At 51.0% G+C, this 18,275-nt stretch overlaps 2 protein-coding genes, 1 long non-coding RNA gene and 1 other non-coding gene across 5 annotated transcripts in view; 1 reads left to right on the top strand and 3 right to left on the bottom strand.

The window, feature by feature from the left end:
- Positions 1-243: 243 nt before the first annotated feature.
- LOC120102103 (small Cajal body-specific RNA 2) lies at positions 244-481 on the bottom strand. Its single transcript, XR_005503124.2, has one exon. It is a non-coding gene; the product is annotated as a small Cajal body-specific RNA 2 (non-coding RNA).
- An 11,655-nt stretch (positions 482-12,136) lies between these two features.
- Fam209 (family with sequence similarity 209) lies at positions 12,137-13,822 on the bottom strand. Its single transcript, NM_001106548.1, has 2 exons — positions 13,527-13,822; positions 12,137-12,480 (listed from the first exon to the last, which is right to left on the bottom strand). Exons 1-2 carry the CDS (start codon positions 13,773-13,775, stop codon positions 12,217-12,219), a joined length of 513 nt encoding a protein of 170 aa, NP_001100018.1. The 5' UTR covers positions 13,776-13,822; the 3' UTR covers positions 12,137-12,216.
- A 120-nt stretch (positions 13,823-13,942) lies between these two features.
- LOC134486498 (uncharacterized) lies at positions 13,943-15,909 on the top strand. Its single transcript, XR_010065536.1, has 2 exons — positions 13,943-14,113; positions 15,769-15,909. It is a non-coding gene; the product is annotated as an uncharacterized LOC134486498 (long non-coding RNA).
- A 287-nt stretch (positions 15,910-16,196) lies between these two features.
- The window catches only part of Rtfdc1 (replication termination factor 2 domain containing 1), a 31,307-nt gene continuing 29,228 nt past the window's right edge, over positions 16,197-18,275 (bottom strand). For both annotated transcript variants that reach the window (XM_039104652.2, NM_001033890.1), the window contains 1 exon segment: positions 16,197-17,507. In XM_039104652.2, coding sequence (XP_038960580.1) covers positions 17,454-17,507 — 54 coding nt within the window. In that variant the 3' untranslated portion in view covers positions 16,197-17,453.

Genomic DNA, 18,275 nt, shown 5'->3' with positions numbered 1-18,275 from the left:
AACTCAGGAGCTGGAGGCATGAGGACCAGGAGAGGTTCAAGGCCCTTCTAATCGAGTTTGAGGCCAGTTCAGGCTACAGGAGACACTGTCTCTAGATAAATAAAAATACAATAGAGCAGTATAAAATAGAATAAAGTAAAACTAAGTAGGTTTTTAATTTTAAATTTAAAAAAAAAATTCCTTGTTGGTGTCGCCTTGGGGACTTTGTGCACAGTACCCCAAGAAGGGGAAGTCACAGAACCCTTTGGGTTTTCATTTCAGGATGGCCCTGTGGGCCAGGGGCCACATAATTTACCTGCTCAAGTAGAATCAAGGCCTAGACACAGAGAGGGCATTTGACACACTCTCACCCCTGCCCACACACACACACACACACACACACACACACACACACACACACACACGGGGCCACTGTTCCTTTCGGCCCACACCCCTTTCCTGCTGTCCTGCAGCCCACCACGCCATCCACCATCCCAGATGAGCTTCCTCCCACTAAACACACGGGTCCTGTAACTTCAGAGGACGTCGCCTGACAGCCTTTCACTCTTCAGCTGTGTGGAAGCGTCCACACTACCTGGGCTTTGCACTCAGAGTGAATTCAATAAACGACCAGTCCATCGACGACCCCTTTATTTGAAAAGCACAGCTGTAGTTAAATGGCCCGGCCTAGCCTTGGCTGCCTCACCTTCGAGCCTCCAGTCTCAGTGTGTTAAGGGTGACTTTGGAGGACCCCATCCAACATAGAGGCTGCCCAGTCAAGAGAAGTTTCACTGACCAGGAAACTGTGTGTGCTTCATGAGAAGGGAAGTAGGCGGAGCTGGGTGGGACAAGAGTCAGGGACTCAGGGAGGCCTGAGGATAGGTGACAGGGACCAGAGGCAAGAGGCCGGACTCTGAAGGAGAAGAGGACGTGAGAATGGCGGGAGTGGGGTGGCGGGAGCACTGGGCCCATGCTGGTGTGGAAGGCAGAGCTGGAGGGCACAGTTAAGGACCGGGAGGGAGCATTAGTGAGAGCTTCTCTGCGGCACCTACACACTTGTCCGGGCTCAGGAGGCAGAGGCTGGTCCCTGAGAGTTCAAGGCCAGCCTGGTCTACGTAGTGGATTTCAGGCCAACCAGGCCTGCATAGTAAGACCCTGTCCCCAAACAAGACATAAGGCACATTTGTCCTGACTGTCCACAGAGGAGGCAAGACAATGTTTTGATTGTTTTTAATTGTCTTCTGGAGAGGATGCTTCTCCGTCCTTATTACTTTCGGAACAGATGGATCAATCTCCATTCATTAACTGTTTGTTTATCAAGACAGAGTCTCTCGTAGTGCAGGTTGGCCCCAAGCAGGCCTCGAACTCCTGATCCTTTTGCCTCTGTGCAGGCCTTACAGGCAAGCACCGACCATGGGTAACACAGTGAGAGATCAAACACAGAGCCTTGTGCATGCTAGGCACACATTCTACCAACTAAGCTACACCCCAGCCCGGGCCACCGTAATGTTCTGTTCTGGGTGTCACATGTGTAGTGATTGTGAAAACAGGCCTTGCTCACAGCCAGAAAGAGAGATGGGTCTTGTTGACTTCGCCAGACGACATTCCTAACAGACCATCATGGTAGGGAACTTTACAGAGGATCTGGGAGCATGTCTAAGCACCCCTGCCCAAGCTACACCTCCAGCTTGCTTTTGTTTGTAGACGGGATCTCACTAACATAGCCCAGGCTATCCTGGAACTTGCACCATCCCTCCTGTCTCAGCCTCCCAAGTACTGGGATTAGAGGCATGTGACGTGACACCTGGCTGACGGAAGGACTGACTCCCAGGCTCCCATGACCCCCTTGCTTCAGGTGCTTGGACAATGGAGACTACGGGCTCTGCAGGGTCCCCATACCTGGTTTGGCCAGCTTCTCTCTGATGCTTAGTTTACTGCTGGGTCCTGCTTCCCTCTCTCTGACACTCACCCTCCACTGCCTCCTGCCCCAGCTAAGTGGCTCTCTGTGGCTTCTCTCTGGGGCGGCTGCAGCGTCGCTCACAAGCCTGTCTGTATTCCACAGTCTCTCCCATCGTCTCGGTCGGCGGGCTCCAACAATATCACACGCCAGCACCTTTTCAGATTTGGGAATCCTGAAAGCAATCATACCTTCCTCCCTCCGATATCCACCAATGCCTCTGAAAGTGTGTGGGGACGGACATGATGTCTGCCTCCAGGGTGTCTCAGGAAAGACGAAGAACAGAACTATGCTACGAGGCTCCATTATTAGTATGAGAGGCCCTCTGAGTCAGGAGCGGACAGTCGTGACAGTGGCATTTAGACTTGGCACAAATCCAAGATGTCAGGTGCAAAGCTTGTGATTCCTCTTCTATTAGGAAGGAAGGAAGGAAGGAAGGAAGGAAGGAAGGAAGGGAAGGAGGGAGGGAGGGAAGGAGAAGAGAGGAGGGAAGGAGGGCAGAGAGAGAAAAAGGAAGAGAGGGGGGCGGCAGCTGGAGAGATGGTTCAGTGGTTAGAGCACCAACTGCTCTTCCCGAGGTCCTGAGTTCAAATCTCAGCAACCACGTGGTGGCTCACAATCATCTGTAATGAGATCTGATGCCCTCTTCTGGTGTCTCTGAAGACAGTGACAGTGTACTTATATATAATAAATACATTTTTAAAAATTAAAAAAAGAAGAGAAAGAAAGAAAGAAAGAAAGAAAGAAAGAAAGAAAGAAAGAAAGAAAGAAAGAAAGAAAAGGCCTCAGAGGCCATGCTTTCTAGAGTGGCTTCTCTATGGGCCCCAAGGGAGCTCCAGTCACCAGCTAATCCCTGTAGGGCTGCTTCCGAAGAAAGGTAAACTCAGGGAAGCCTCTGACAGAGTCCAGGAACCAGAAAAACTGGTCCCAGCTCTGTCTGTGCTGGAGCAGCTTCCGGGATCTTGCCACCTGCCCCCACCCCACAGTCACCTCCCCCAGCCCAGCTGGATCTGTAATGGCTTCAGGCGAGGCAGAAATTCCTCACTCCCAGTAAACCACTGTGAACTGTAATTACAGGGGAGAGATGATTTCACGGCGTTCTCAGCACACAGCTGCTTAGGACTCAGCCTCCTGAGCAGAGGACCCAGTCCCAGGGAGACCACACTGCATGGCAGCACGGGGCAGGGGGCGGGAGTAATGGGAGGCACGTCCATCAAAGGCCCGGTTATAGCTGGTGAGGCTAAGAGAAGAGACTTAGATATACCCGGTTCCTTGCCTGCCAGAGCATATACATCAAGGGCTGGGCTTGGTGGCATCACACACAGGGATTGGAGATACTGGGAAAGGTGCCATGGAAGGGACACTAAATGCATCTTTTAAAAGTGTGTGTGTGTGTGTGTGTGTGTGTGTGTGTGTGTGCGCGCGCGCGCGCGCGAGCGTGCACACGCACATTATTTACAGATTTGAAAGATGTTCTTGGGCTTGTGCCTGAGCTCTCCTGGTGCGCTCGAGGTCCTGGGTTCGATCCTCAGTGCTGGGAAGAACAAATGTGCTTAGCGGATGGATGGTAGTGTTGGCAGACTGCCCCTGTGACAGCAAACTTGGGCTTTGCAGCCCAGATGGTCTCAAGAGCAGCAACAAACAACATGTAAACAAGGACTGTCACCCACCCAGCACAGTGGTGGTGACAGAAACGGGGCGGGCAGGCGGGCGGTCGGTACAGCCTAAAATATTTACTGTTCCGGGCAGATGGAGACCAAGTGTGAAGAACTGCAAAGGCCCTGGGTGATGTCACGCTACAGGAGGAGCTAGGTTCTGGGTAGGTCACCACGATGAAGGAGTCCTGGCAAGGATCCTGGGGCTGGGGGGTGGGGGGTGGGACACCTACATTTGGGGCCATGAGACCTTGGATCTTGCTCTGTCAGAGGGTTAGGCCAGGAATGTGGAGCACCTGGGTTTGTGTTCCCTGCCCGCACTCTCCTGTAAGTGTGTGTTGGCCTAGCTGTCTGTGCTCTCAAAGCACAGCAGACCCACTGCCCCCTACCCCACCCAAGGCCTTTGCTTTCTGTTCCCTAAAGATAGCGTTTGAGATTAGCCCCACTCCAAATCCATTTCCTTAAAAGTAGAACACCCCTCTTCCTGGCCAGTCACTCCGAACTGGGGTTACTTGATGCCTGTGAGCCCCAGAATTGAACCCAGGTCCTCTGCAAGATCAGCCAGGGTTCTTAACTGTTGAGCCATCTCTCCTGCTGCCTTTGTGTCCCCCTCCCCCAGTATTAACTTTCCATTTCACTGTGCAAAACTACAGTGCACAGAAACAGCTTGGGGGTTTGGGTGTACAGTTTGGCTCCTGGTTTCAAAGACAGAGTGGATGGATGGCGAAGGCTCCTCCAGTCTCCATGAGCCAGGAAGCAGCAAGAGCCGTGTAAAACCAGAGTGGGCACAACCTTCAAAGGCTGTCCCCTAGAACCTACTCCCACTAGTCAGGCCCCACCTCCTAAAAGCTCCACATCCTTCAGAACAGACAGAGATGGAGCATTCAAAACTCAAAGCAGGAGCCTCTGAGGATCACTGTAGATTCAGACCATAGGCTGGGGCTGACGTTCAGGGGTAGAGCACGTTCCTGGCATGCAAAGGACCCCAAGTTCAAGTCCCCTGTGTAACCCCGAGGGTGGGCACACTCACAGTCCAACATGACTGACACTCCTACAAGCAGAGAGACACAGACCCATGAGGAGACCCCGAGAGATCGACACCAAGAGGAAGGCAGAGAACATCCTAGAACCCTCAGGGGCTGGGATCCTGGCTCAGTTGACAGAGTGTTCTTCTAGCATGGCATGTGGTGGCACAACCCTGTCATCCCAGCACTCGGGAGGTGAGGGCAGAGAGGTCAGGAGTTCAAGATCATCCTCAGCTACATAGTGAGTTCAAGGTTAGCCTGGGCTATAAGAGACCCAGTTTCAAAAACTGTATGGAGACTGTGTCGATTCTATGTAAAACACGTACCGGGCTGGAGAGATGGCTCAGCGGTTAAGAGCACTGACTGCTGCTCTTCCACAGGTTCTGAGTTCAATTCCTACCAACCACATGGTGGCTCACAGCCATCTGTAATGGGGTCCGACGCCCTCTTCTGGTGTGTCTTAGGACAACGATAGTACACAGTGGACTTACATAAAATAAATAAATACGTCTTTAAAAAAAACATTAAGTCATTTTATATAAGAGACTGGTTATCAGAAACGCTAGCCTCCTGGGGTTGAGACGTGTGTATGTGGGAACCATTCTGATAATGGACCTGGCAAATGCTCTCCACAATGTAACAGTAATGTAAAATGGAGATGAAGGAGTGGGGCCCCGGGGTCCAGCTTTCTTGTGTGATCATGGGCAGCGTTGAGTTGCTGTGCATTGGGGGCTCAGTGGACAGAGAGGGTCTCCTGAATGGTTTCAGGAAGACGGTGGCTTCTCTCTCAGCCACCTCTCCCACATGCCAGGGCCACGCAGCGCGGCCCAGGTGGAGATGCCTCCCTCCTCCTTACAGACAGAGGAGGACAGCAGTGGGTCTGCCTCTCTGAGTGGAGGGAGCCGGGTCACACCAGAGCCTCTCGGAGGCCTGAGTTAGTGGAGCGGGGCTGCTGCACGCAGACGACCCTGGATCATGCCGAAATCAGGCAGGGCTCTCTGCGCCTGCGTGGAGGGAGCCTGCTGCACAATGAGCAGGGGGCGAGGCTTAGACAGGGAAGCGGCTCAGCGTAATCACATGACCACCGCGGAGGTGATTCAGTCAACCGTATGAGTTCGACAGCTGAACAGGATGCAGATGTCTGTAATGCTGGCGTTGGGAGGCTGAGTGTACACGGCCATGATTTTGAGGCTAGTTTGGGCTACATAGGGTGCTTACCAAAAGACCCGAATGACCATCAGTGGACAGACCGAAAACTAAAATGTAAATTTATCCATACAGTGGAATATTATCCACCTCTGAAAAGAATGGGAGCCCCCCTCCACACTGACGTGCTATGGACACAAAGGGCCATGTACAGTGAGAGACCCTGTGTGTGAAATGTCAGGAGGAAGGACGGACAGACAGGAAGTAGTCAGTGGCTGGGATGGGGGGAGTGATGACCAAGGGGGTCAAAGCTTGTCTTTTTCCTAAGAATCCACACAAGGTCTTTTTTTCAGAGAGACGGTATTGTACATTACAGACCATCCATGGGTGAGAAAAGGGAGTTAAGAAAACGAGGCGCTAAGGGACAGTGGGGCAGGCTGGAGGGTGTAAACGTTAAGAATACAGTGTCTTCGAGAGCAAGCCACACAGTTACTATGGAGCTAAGGCCAGAGCAGCCACAAGTCACCCCTTCTAGGCAGGGAGAGGCCCCACCATCAGGCTTGTCTGTTTTTTAAAGATTTATTTTAAGTGAGTACACTGTAGTTGTCTTCAGACACAGCAGAAGGTGGCTTGGGGGCTGAGCAGGTCCAAGCCAGATCCCCCAATCCCAGAGCTGCTGCTGCTGCTGCTGCTGCTGCTGCTGCTGCTGCTGCTGCTGTGTGTGTGTGTGTGTGTATGTGAGTGTGTGTATGTGTGTGTGAGTGTGTATGTGTATATGTGTGTATATGTGTGTATGTGTGTTTGTGTGTGTTCGTGTGTGTGTAGGAGTGTGTGTGAGTGTGTAAGTGTTTGTGTGTGTGTGTGTGTGTGTTGCCTCAAGCAGCTCCCCTGGTCTCCTGGGGTTCATAAGTTTCTGCAGACCCAGTGTCTCTTCACCTTGACTTGTAAGCCCAGTTCTGGATGCTCCACACAGGCTGGCTCCTTACCCTGGGCGTGAACTTTGTTAGGAAGCCCCAGAGAGTAAGGGGGTGGGCATTGTCACGGTAGAGGTGACCTTGTAGGAAGGAATGGGGCTTTAGGGATGCCTCAGGGCAACCAGCCCTGAGACCCAGCGGTGTGTCAGGTCCTGTGATGGGGCCCTGCCCTAGGAGCTCGGTCCCCTTTTGTACCAGGGTCCAGGTCTCCAGGATCTCCCCAACTCATCTGCTCCTCCACACTCCCTGCCACTCTCCTAGGTAAGTCTCTCCAGGTTTTACTTGACCTGTGACACCCAGGGAATTAAAGCCTCAAGGGCCCAGGGTTAGCCACCGTTCTTTCCCCGGCTCAGACTTCGTCCGTGGGATCCGGGGACAGAGTGAGTGACTCTCTTGGAATATGACCCTTATGTCTTTATTTCCACAGTCAACCATTCCCGAAAATCTGGAAAAGGGAACAGATAGGATCACGGTTCCTGTCTGCAGATAAGGGGCCTCGCCTCCTCCCTATCGGGCTGGCTGCTGTGGAGGGTGGGAAAGCAGTTACTCATTGCAAATGGGACAAAGGACATCCAGGAGCCAGTCTGGACCGGGTGAAGCTGTGGTAGGTTGAGTGACAGGTGCAAATGTGCAGACACTGGCCACTTTGGCTTTAAAAAAATTTTTTTAAAAGATTATTTATTTATTTAATGTACACGAGTACACTGTTGCTGTCTTCAGACACACCAGAAGAGGGCATCAGATCCCATTACAGATGGTTGTGAGCCACCATGTGGTTGCTGGGAATTGAACTCAGGACCTCTGGGAAGAGCAGCAGCCAGTCCACTTAACAGCAGTCTCTCCGGCTCCTAATTTAAATTTTAAACTAATTTTTTTGTTAGTTTTGGTGGGGATGGAACCCAGGACCTCAAGCGTGTTAGGCAAGAATTCTACCACTGAGCTACGCTAAATTCACTTGTGTGTGTGTGTGTGTGTGTGTGTGTACTGAACCCAGTCTGAGGACTGCCAGGCAAATTCTATACACTGAGCTTGGACCTGCTTCTTGTGGGTTTTCTCTTTTTCACCCCAGGCAATGGCACCCAGGACCTCAGCTCAGAGTGACCTGCCAGCCCTTCCGTTTGAGCTTATGGCCTCTCTGTCCCACCAGCGGGATGCCAGCCTTCTGGAGGTGTCTTGTCTACTCTTTGTCTCATTCACAATGCCTACAACAGCATTTATTTGTTGAGTCAGGGAGCAAATGACGACTATGGGTTTTTAATTAAAATATGGAAGCCTGGGCAACAGTACGCCTGTAACCCCAACTCTTGTTGAGGTAGAGGCAGAAGGGTCAAGAGTTCAAGGCCATCCTCAGCTATACAGCCAGTTAGTTTGAGATCTTCATCCTCCAACAAAGGTGGGAGACAGGTGTAGTGATCCGTACCTATGATTTCTACCATTCAAGAGGCTGAGGCAGGAGGATCAGGGGTCCGGGGGCCATCTGAGCTACAAAGTGAGTTCCAGTCCAGCCTGTTTCAGGCCTTGTCTCGAAACAAGATAAAGCCATGATGTCTATGCACAGAGAACTTCACTTTACATAATACAAGATTGTGATGGAAAGGCCCCCATACCCCAACTCAGGCTTTGGAAACTGCTCTCTTGTTCCAATGGGCTTTGTCTGCCACCTAGTGGCCATACAAGGAACTGCAGTTCCCTCTTCTCAAGAGGCTGCCTGGGCCGTTCACCCTCAACCACCCCAGAGGCTTACAAGGTGTTTGTGGTTACGAGTGTTTGGAAACTCCCTGAGATTCCCCATTGATGGGTGTGGTGGGATATTCAGAGGCACCTGCACATACATGGTCTGTCCTGAAGCCGGACGGAAAAACAAGATGTGTTCTTAGGAAAGCTGTGGAGGGAGAGAAACTATGCGGGCACACTCAGGTTCCCGTGGGAAGGCAGGCGTGAGAAAGATGCAGATCAGAGCAGAAGTGTAGAGACCGGCTGCCCTCAGGGCTATGCCTGGGAAGCCAGGTAGGGTGGGGAGAGGATCTGAAGAGGAAAAAAAGGTGCTTCTGGGGTGGGGGTTCTCCAAAGCTTTGACTGTTGGAGCCTTGGTAACATCTCTCATGATCCCACAGTCTGCAGAGCCAAGTAGAAGTGGGGGTCCAAAATGGATGGAAATACTGCCAGTGGGAGGTCATCTGTCTCAGTCAGGGTTTCTATTCCTGCACAAACATCATGACCAAGAAGCAAGATGGGAAGGAAAGGGTTTATTCAGCTTACACTTCCGCATCGCTGTTCATCACCAAAGGAAGTCAGGACTGGGACTCAAGCAGGTCAGGAAGCAGGAGCTGATGCAGAGGACATGGAGGGATGTTGCTTGCTGACTTGCTTCCCCTGGCTTGCTCAGCTTGCTTTCTTATAGAACCCAAGACCACCAGCCCAGGGATAGCACCACCCACAATGGGCTGGGTCCTCCCCACTTGGTCACTAGTGGAGAAAATGCCTTACAGCTGGGTCTCACGGAGGCATTTCTAGAACTGAGGCTCCTTTTTCTGTGATAACTCCAGCTTGGGTCAAGTTGACACACAAAACCAGCCAGTACACCACTGTACAAGCACGCACCTGTGGGGCCTATAGCAGCCTTTCTAGAAGGCATCGATCATCTCCTCAAACTAAGAGCCCCTCCCTTACTGGAAGGCAATGGAAAGGGGACAGGGCTCCATCTTCTGTTCCCAGCCCTCCTGGTGGGCTGGGATCCCCCCACCCACACACAATCCCTGGTGGCTTTGGCCTTCCCGTGGACTTCTGGAGCTGGGGGCTAAGGGATGTTTCAGGATCTGAGAGACACTTCCTGTCACCAGCCCAAGCTTCTCCACACTGCCTGTAGAGGGAATGGGCAAGTAAGAAGAGTCTAATGAAATGTCTGGTTGCTCACAGGGGAGACACAATGACGGGAGCAGAGCACGCATGCCAGTGTTCTGAGAGGCAGAGGGGCTCCATCCAGGTAACTCCTGGAAGGCCTCACTGGAGCTGCTGCTGACTGGAGATCGGGATGGTAACAGGGCTGTTGGTGTCAACTGGGGAGAAGCCTTGGGGGAGGGACAGTTTAGAGGTCCTAAGGTAGAGTTGAGCTTGGCCAGCATAGCCAAGGGGAGACCAGAGCCCCTAAGGCTCTCTAAGGCAGGGGTGTGGGTTGGACTGTGGGAGACACTTGGAGTGGGTTAAATCCAGAAGGGAAAGCATCCACCCTATAAGCATTTGCTTATTATATGTATTATAGGTACCTACTGTTTGTCTCCATGAGATGGCCATGGAGGTGGGTGTGGACGTGGTATCACAGATTACTGGTACAAAAGAGCACAGGGTTCTTCTGACATAGGACTAATGTCAATTTCCTGGCTTGATGCTGTGCTTTAAGTCACCCATAGGAGAAATGGCATGGGGGTTTGCTGCCTTGGCAACTTTCTGTTAATCTAAGTTTTACATTTTTTTTTTTTAAAGACAGGAGCTCATACTATCCCAGGCTAGCCTTGACCTCACTGTACAGAGGAAGTCCTGATACCTTTGTCTCCTCAGCATGAGCCACCACACCCCAGTGTGTGCAGCGCAGGGATCAAACCCAACATTCACACACACAAGGCAAACGCTTGAGCTACACACCTGACTCCGGGATCTGTCATTTTCCAGAAAAAGGGGCAGTCTGCTGTGGATCAAGGTCATGTTTGGGTGACGTGTGTGATCTTGACTTCAAGGAACAGTTTCTCAAGATCCTTGGCTGTTTCTTTCTTTGGCCATTTCTGGGGCTCAGGGACCAGAGGCCAGGGGGAAGGCAGGGTTGAGTGTACTGTGTGATGTATGAGAAGCAGCTCTTTAACATGTTGTACGCACCACACATTGGACTTGTTTTCTACTGCTATGTAAGAAAACTATCAGAAACCTCACTGCGTGAAACAACACAGTGCCTCTGAGGGCAGAGGCTACCCACAGGCCAGAGGAGCCCTACTAAGCGTCTCCCAAGGCTGCAACAGGTATCAGCATCAGCTTAAGAATAGAGCTCAAGGCCTATTCTTACTGTACAGAGAACCACCACATCCATCCTGCGGTGGATCTGTCTCCTGTGTTGAGTGGTGAGAGCCCCACTTTCTATTAGTTGGGGACTCTTCTTGGGCCGTAGAGGCTGTCCTTGACCTGCTATGTCTCACACTTCAGTTTCCTTCCCAAGAGCCACCAAGGCATCTCATAACACTCGCAGCAAAGGCTGCGGGAATTGCTGGGTGTATTGTTCCTAGCAGTGGAGCACAGACTAGAGGGGAGCAAGTTTCTCCTGGGTCACACCAGTCAACTCTGCAAAGTGTCCCACTCTGGTGCCATCATTCTGTCTGCCCTGATAGTGTCAAAGCAGCCACCAATGACGGTGTGACTGGGCTCTGGGAGGATTTAGACCCTGACCTGAGTTTCACATCACAACAGAGTGTCTGCTTGATGTGGTCCTTTTTAACTACTTGACAATATGAAAACAATGAACACTTTGCAAAGCCACACAAACCCAGACAGTGGGTCAGGTTCGGCCAACGAGCTGTACAGGTGTGGTGTACATCTGAAATATGCCCATATTGAAACACTAAAACTACCATTAGCTCTCTCAATACCATTATTACTTTGTCCATCTGGAGTCTTCTGTGTGTGTTGTGAAAATAACTCGTGCCATCAGTTCCTCTCATCTTCCCATCCTGACACTACAGTAAGCCTACTCTGTTAAAAGCGCTCAACAGTCACCTGTAATTGCAGCGCCTTCTAGCGCCCTCTTCTGCCCTCTTCAGACACCTACATGCCTGTAAGGTCAGGCATGTGCTTATACATAAAAATACATTTAAAAAGACTAACTCGAGAGTTCTTGTTTAGTTCATCTCCTTCCCTCCCTATCGAGTCCACGCTCACCAACCTTCTCCAATTTTGGAACCGCAGACTGGAACAGATACAATGTTATAACCCACTGTTTCTCTACTCTGAAAGTCCACATGTAATTGCTAGTTCGTTAGAAAAAGAAAGTTTGTATCGCCCAAGGCCAATGGGATGGAATGAATAAAGATATCCCGGATTGTGGGAGAAGCAGAAGGTTCCAGAACTGCCTCTTCTGACGGAGCCACTGTCATTTTAAACCCATGAAGTTCGACTTTGTGATGAAATTAGTCATTGGAATCAGATATCTGCAGATAGTGTATAGAAACTAAGTGTCTGGACCCCCAGGGCCAGAGATGGGGGCTCAGAGATGCCTGTGGAGGACTCGGGGAAGGGGAAGACAGTTAGGACTTTCAGGGCTACTGGGACTTGGCATCTTAAATTCCAGTTAAAAAACAGAAAACCAAAAACTAAAAAGGAGGGGATGGGGAGGGGAGAAAGATCTCGCATGGGGGACTCTTTCATCAGAATATTCTTTATTAGTTTGGATACTGTCTGTCAATACTAGACTTGTTTTCTCTTATACTTTGCTATAAACCCCTTCACTCAGACTCCTCCTCCCCCCATATCTCATATATCGTGACATTATTGTACGGGTCCATGGGTATATCTGGGATCTGCAGCCTGGAGTTACTGCTAGTTGCCATGGAGACTTTAAGGTTCCGCACCTTGGACACAAATTTCACCAGTTCCATCTCGAGCTGGGTTAAAGTATTGAAAGTGAAGTCTTTGCTGGGGGAAATACTTTGGGCTTTCTTTGGTGGAGAGCGGAACTGGGAGCTTCGGAGGCTAGTAGGATTCTGCTCCTGTCAAGAAAGATATTCAGGGTGAATGACTCCAGTGGCCTCACAAGTATACAGTTCCAAAAGTTAGGCTCATCTATGAGGGAACATGATCACAAACCTAGTGTGGATGTTGGTAAACTGTGACCAAATTGGCCTGCCAATTGTTTTTGTAAATAAAGTTTTATTGGTACACAGCCACGCTCAGTTCTTAGCTGTGATTGTTCTCGGGCCACGGAGACTATACGGCCTGCAGAGCTGAAAGTGGTTTCCATTGGACCCGTTACAGGCAGCTTGGCAGCCTCTCTTCTAGCCAGAATGCCATGTGTGTGTGGAGGTCAACAGATGCTGGGTGTCTTCCTCAACACTTCGTATTTTCTGAGACAAGGTCTCTCACTGAGGCTGGGACTTCAGAATTCTGCTATCAAGGTCCTTCTGTTCCTACTATCCCAGCTCCCCAGTTCCAGGGTTGTACCACCATGCCTGACTTTTATAGGGGTGCTGTGGATAGAACTCAGGTTTTCAAGGTTGCACAGCAAGCGTTTTTCCAACTGAGCCATCTCCCATGCCCTGGCCACTGTCTTGAAATGCTGGGTTTGTCTGTCCCTCCAATCCCCAAAGAACTGCCAAGTGACTGTGGGGAACATTGGTCACTGCTCTTTATCCAAATAGGGGCCTCAAACTTCCTTTACCTCAGATAAAATTTCCTGTGGCTTGAACATTTGTGATGAGTCAAAAGCTAGGAAACAAGACCTCTCCTCGCCTGGAGTGTGAGAGCCTGGCTCGACACGGAACACATTGTGAGCTCCAGGGTCTGCTGTCAATTGGGGAGGGATAAACATAGCTTACTCCACAGGACAACAGTGAACTGTTCAGGAGCCCATCTCAAACCGTCCCATCCTCTGCAGACGTGGCCACTACTGTCCTCACTGAGGAAGCAAGCTCACCTAGCCATCATCACCAGGCTTTCCGGCCAAAGTTCAAGGTCAGACACTAGCAGCCCCACTTGTGGGGACAGAACCTGAGCTTCTGAGACCCAGTGGCTGTGGCGTGACCAAGACGGTCCTTACCTTGTTCTTTTCGCCGTCTCCTCGAAACTTCAGCAACACATAGATCATAATGACAATGAACAGCCAGAGCCATTTGTTCCCAAGCCAGCCTTGGGCATTCTCTGGAAGATTCTGTCTAATCCGGAAGTGTCCTCCGCAAGGCACCTTCCCTGGGCTTTCTTTGGTTTTCTCCCTCGTCGAAGAAAACATGAAGGCACAGACGCAGGAGATGCACAGAAGCAGTAACAGGAGCCATCTCAGCGTCCGCATGGTGAGCAGAGCTGGGCCTGGAAACTGCTCATGGTGGGGCTGCCCACCGTGGTGCCAGAGAGACTGAGGGGCTAGTGTTGGGGGCTCGTGATGTCACAGAGGGCCCCGAGCCAACAGCCCCAGCCATTGTGATGCCTTCGGCTTAAGAAGACTGAGGCTTGATCACTGCTAGTAGCCTGCCCCGATAGGACTTCCCAGGAGGAGAAACTTCCAGAAGACAAGAAAGAAGGACGCTGTCTCCTTGCTGGAATGTTCTTTCTGAGCTTGGGTCACTGTAGCGAGAGGCCATCGTGTGTTTCTGGTTTCATTTCTTTGATCCTGACGGTGGTGAGCTGCAGGTACAAGGTGCCCCTCAGAGGTCGATCCTGTGAGAAATAAGTTTACCAGCCACAGGCCGCTCACTGGGGCTCAAGGGTATCTTTCCATCGGCCTGCACCAGCATCTAAGTGTTGTGGGGACTGTCACCCAAGGAGCTGGGGGGATGTCTCGGTAGGTAGTGTTTGTACACGGGCCTGAGTTTAGTCCCAGAACATGCATAGAGCTGGGGAGGCAGGGGCAGCCTGAATGTGCACTTGCTGGCTGCTCAGCCTATGTACTGTCCAGTTCTGGGCCAGTGAGACCATCTCAAAATACAAGATGTACGGCATCTGAAGGACAATACTTTAAGGTTCATCTCCGGTCTCCACATGTTCACATATGCACCTGTGCACACACAACATATACACACCACACACACACAAACACACACACACACTACATATACACATATACCACATACAATACACACACACCCCACCACACACACACACACACACTACATATACACATATACCACATACAATACACACACCCCAACACCCACACCCACACCCACACCCACACCCACACACACATGTATTTGAAGCCAGCCATTTGCAGAGGTGACATAAAACAGAGCACAGTACCCCTGCAGCGTAAGGCCCACACTTGTCCCTCCTAGGTCACTGGAGGGATCTTGTTGAGACTGACCCCTGAGGAGTGACTTTCTGTTAACACTCACGCTGTCTCCGATTGTGCTGCACTCTGAACTTGACAGGGCTTCCTCGGATTCATTTGTCAAGAGGCCAGTGAGCAGCAAGGGCGAGCGTCCTTGTCTAAGGGGCTCTTACCAGACACTGGCTCAGGTCTGGGGAGATACAGGCCCCCCTCCTGCTGGATTAGACACCAGCTTCCATCCGTACATGACTTCTATCCACCCGGCTACAAAGGCTGACTCCTGGTGTTCACAGAGGGCCAGGGTGCAGTGCAGCTGGTTTGGGTCATCATGGCAGGCCCTGGGCAAGATTGTGAGGATTCCCATGGTGAAGGTATTCAGGGCTGGGTATCCATGTCTTCAGGTACTGCTTTTGAAGTCAGATCTGGCATCTGGTGGCCGTGTGGTGACACCCTATGGGAAGATGGCCTCCATTTGCAGATGGCCACACAGTATATCTGTGCACAGGTGATTTCAGCTATCTGGAAACATTCGTGTGTGCTGAGTGTAGGAATCCCAGAATCCCCTTTACCCTCAGTGTGTTTGCTGAACAGGACCAGGGGAAAGCCAGAGGCACAAAGGTCCTGGAGAAGAAATTCTCCCTGGGTCAGGGGTCACTCAGGTGGCGGGTGGAGCCCAGCTCTAGAGCCCTAGGAAAGGACTGGCTCTTCAGCCTGGTGACACCCAGGGTCACTCAACAAGCTGGTTCTCCAATCTCAGGGAGGCCATGCCTTCACTAACCTTAAGGGCTGGAGAAGGGTCTCAGAACAAGCCCTGTTCCCTGTTTTCAGGGGTTTTCTCTGGGGGCAGGGCAGAGGATGAGGGAGAGTCACATAAACGCTGTCAGAAGTCTAGAAAACTTTGAGGCTGCAGGCCTGAAGACACTGAAGTGTCAAGGCTAAGAAATGTAAAAGTGGTTTTTAAAAAAGTCATCAGAAATTTAGTAAAACATGGCTGACAAGGGCTGTTTTCTTTGTAAAGACAGGATAAGAGGAAAATGGTACTCCCTTAATTCAATGACAGCAGCTCTGGATTTTACAGTCTGCATCCTCAATAAAGTCCTCTTGATAAAAAAATCCAGCTAGCCAAATAAAGCAACTGTGATGAGAATTTAACAAAAAACCCTCTAAAATAGTTTTCACTGAATTAAAGATAGTTCAGAGAAATAAAATAGTTAATTTAGCTTTGCTTTGGATAATAAAAAATTTCTTTCTTCTTTTTGGTTTTAAAAGGATAGGGTCTTTCGTATCCCAGGCTTGCCTGAACTTCTATGTAGCCGAGGATGGCCTTGAATTTCTGATCCATCTGCCCCCACCTCCCAGGTGCTGGAACAGGTAGCTATGACACCTAGACTCTGGAGTGCTGGAGATGGGACGCAGGGCCTGTTTCAAAAGCAAAAACAACCCCCAAACATTTCTACAACCTTTATTTTGAATTTCTAAGTACAAAGGTCACGCGCCCAGGTTCTCTTGGACGACACTCATTCACACCCTGTCCTGTTGCACACTTCCACAGCGCCCCCAGCACTGTCCCAGAACAAATGCTACGTGTTTGGGGCCAAGCTTCATCCCTTGCAAGCAGAAACCCAGGGGCAGTGGGAGCAGGTGCTTTTCTTGGGTTGCTTCCTGAGGTGAGGTCCTGCTATGTAACCCTGCCAGCTTTGACCTCTCTGTGATCTTCCTGCCTCAGCCTTCTGACAGCTTGGACTACACATGCCACCATGTTTGTTTTGGGAACAGGGCCTTTAGGGGTTTGCAGGTTTGTGGGCATGTGTGGAGGCCAGAGGCTGACACTGGGAATCTCTTAATTGCACTCCAGCTAGTTTCTGAGCAGGGTCTCCCCAAACTCTGAACTTAGCACCTTGCCCAGGGAATCTCACGTCTGCCTCTTAAGGGCTGGGATCCCAGGCTGGTTAAGGGCTCACTGGGCTTTTATAAAAGTTCTGGGGACCCAAACTCTGGTCCACAAGTGTCCACTGAGGGAGCCAGCTGCCCAGCCCAGAAGCAGGTTTTGGAACTGGCCTAGAGGCAGTTCTATCGTGCCCTGTGAAGTGTTACAGAGGTTCCGAGTTTAACGGTGGGGATGGCAAAGGAGCCATTCCTGCCTGCCACCATCACCTACATGGCTGCCATTTCTTATCAAGGTATTGGAGAGAGAAGGAAGACGAGAGAAAGGGCTTTGGTTTGTACCAGGCAGTCAGGTGTGTTTCCTCTCTCACGAGGACCAAGGTCTAAGACTGTTGGAGTCTGTCCCTAAGCTCAGGGCCTTCCCCCTTGACCACTCTGATTTCGGAAATGAGCTGAGCACACAGTGAGGAGTCAGAGCTTTCTGTTAGCTAAAGAGCAGCAGTCTCCGGGCTAAGTGGAGGGACAGCCTGTGGGCAGGTGTGGGACTTCTCACTCCCAGGACCCACAAGATCTCACAGCAAGTGACCACGCCGGTCGAAGATTGCAGAGGACAGCTTTATAGCACGATGCCACACCAAGCAAGTGTGGCCCTGAGGGCCACAGGGAAGCCCTGTGGCGAGGGCCCAGCTGGGCTTTAGAAGCAGTAGGACGTGTGGGTGACCCAGTGGGCAGACTCCTCCTTGGAGCGCTTGGCAGAGCTGTGGCTTGTGAAGATGGACTTGTAGGTTTCAGACTCCTCACTGTCTGCGATGGATCTCTTCAGGGCCCCACATGGGGGCTTGCCAACTTTCCCAGAAGCACTGCCATTAGATGCTAGAAAACAAAGCCAAACTTGTGAGGCTGGGACTGATGACCCTTCCACATGACTAGGATTTAAAGGGACCAAGTCATGCATGCCAGTCCCCTAAGCTTCCCGATGTCCTGCTGCTATTTGGAAAGGAGCTGAGGCGAAGGGGCAGGCTATCCTTGCACTCACTCTGAAGCCAAGACTGGCCTGGATTTCGGATCAAGTGCTGGGGTTATAGGAGCATGCTGTCACACCACTTTATACAGAGCCTAAGGCTTTGTGCATATATGCTAGTGTTCTAACCACTGAGCTGTATTTCCTACCTACAGTATATCAAATTAGAGTAAGGGCTGCACCACGTAGCCGACTGGCCTAAAACTTGCTATGTAGACCAGTCTGGCCTTGAACTTGGAGTGATTTCCCTAACTCTGCCTCTCAAGCAGCCACATTGCTACCATGCCTGCTTTGAAGCACAGACTCTTACTAGTGTCTCCTGAAAGCTAGCTAACCACTTAAGGCCTTGCTGGACACTGTGTGCTAGCACCAGCCTGTCCAGTTCTACGCACTCAGGCTGAGGCTTGGTTCTCTCAGGTTGGCACTGAACAAGGACAAGGAGAGCCCAGAAGTCCCAGTGACCTGCCCTGGCTAGTCCTCTATCCTGACTGCAGCCAGGATGGCCACTGGTCACTGCATTCGCCGGAATAACACATTCTCTCTCTCTCTCTCTCTCTCTCTCTCTCTCTCTCTCTCTCTCTCTCTCTCTTTCTATCTCTCTCTCTCTCTCTCTCTCTCTC

Source organism: Rattus norvegicus, chromosome 3, assembly GCF_036323735.1.
Source record: "Rattus norvegicus strain BN/NHsdMcwi chromosome 3, GRCr8, whole genome shotgun sequence".
Classification (NCBI taxonomy): Eukaryota; Metazoa; Chordata; class Mammalia; order Rodentia; family Muridae; genus Rattus; species Rattus norvegicus.
Note: the sequence above shows the minus strand (reverse complement) of the source record. Positions and strands in the feature narration are given on the sequence as shown.

Excerpts from the sequence above, each read along its gene's own strand:
- Fam209 (NM_001106548.1), bottom strand. The coding sequence starts at position 13,775 with ATGCGGACGCTGAGATGGCTCCTGTTACTGCTTCTGTGCATCTCCTGC. Across the intron at positions 12,481-13,526 it reads GAGACGGCGAAAAGAACAAG|GAGCAGAATCCTACTAGCCT; the intron begins GTAAGGACCGTC and ends CTTTCTTGACAG.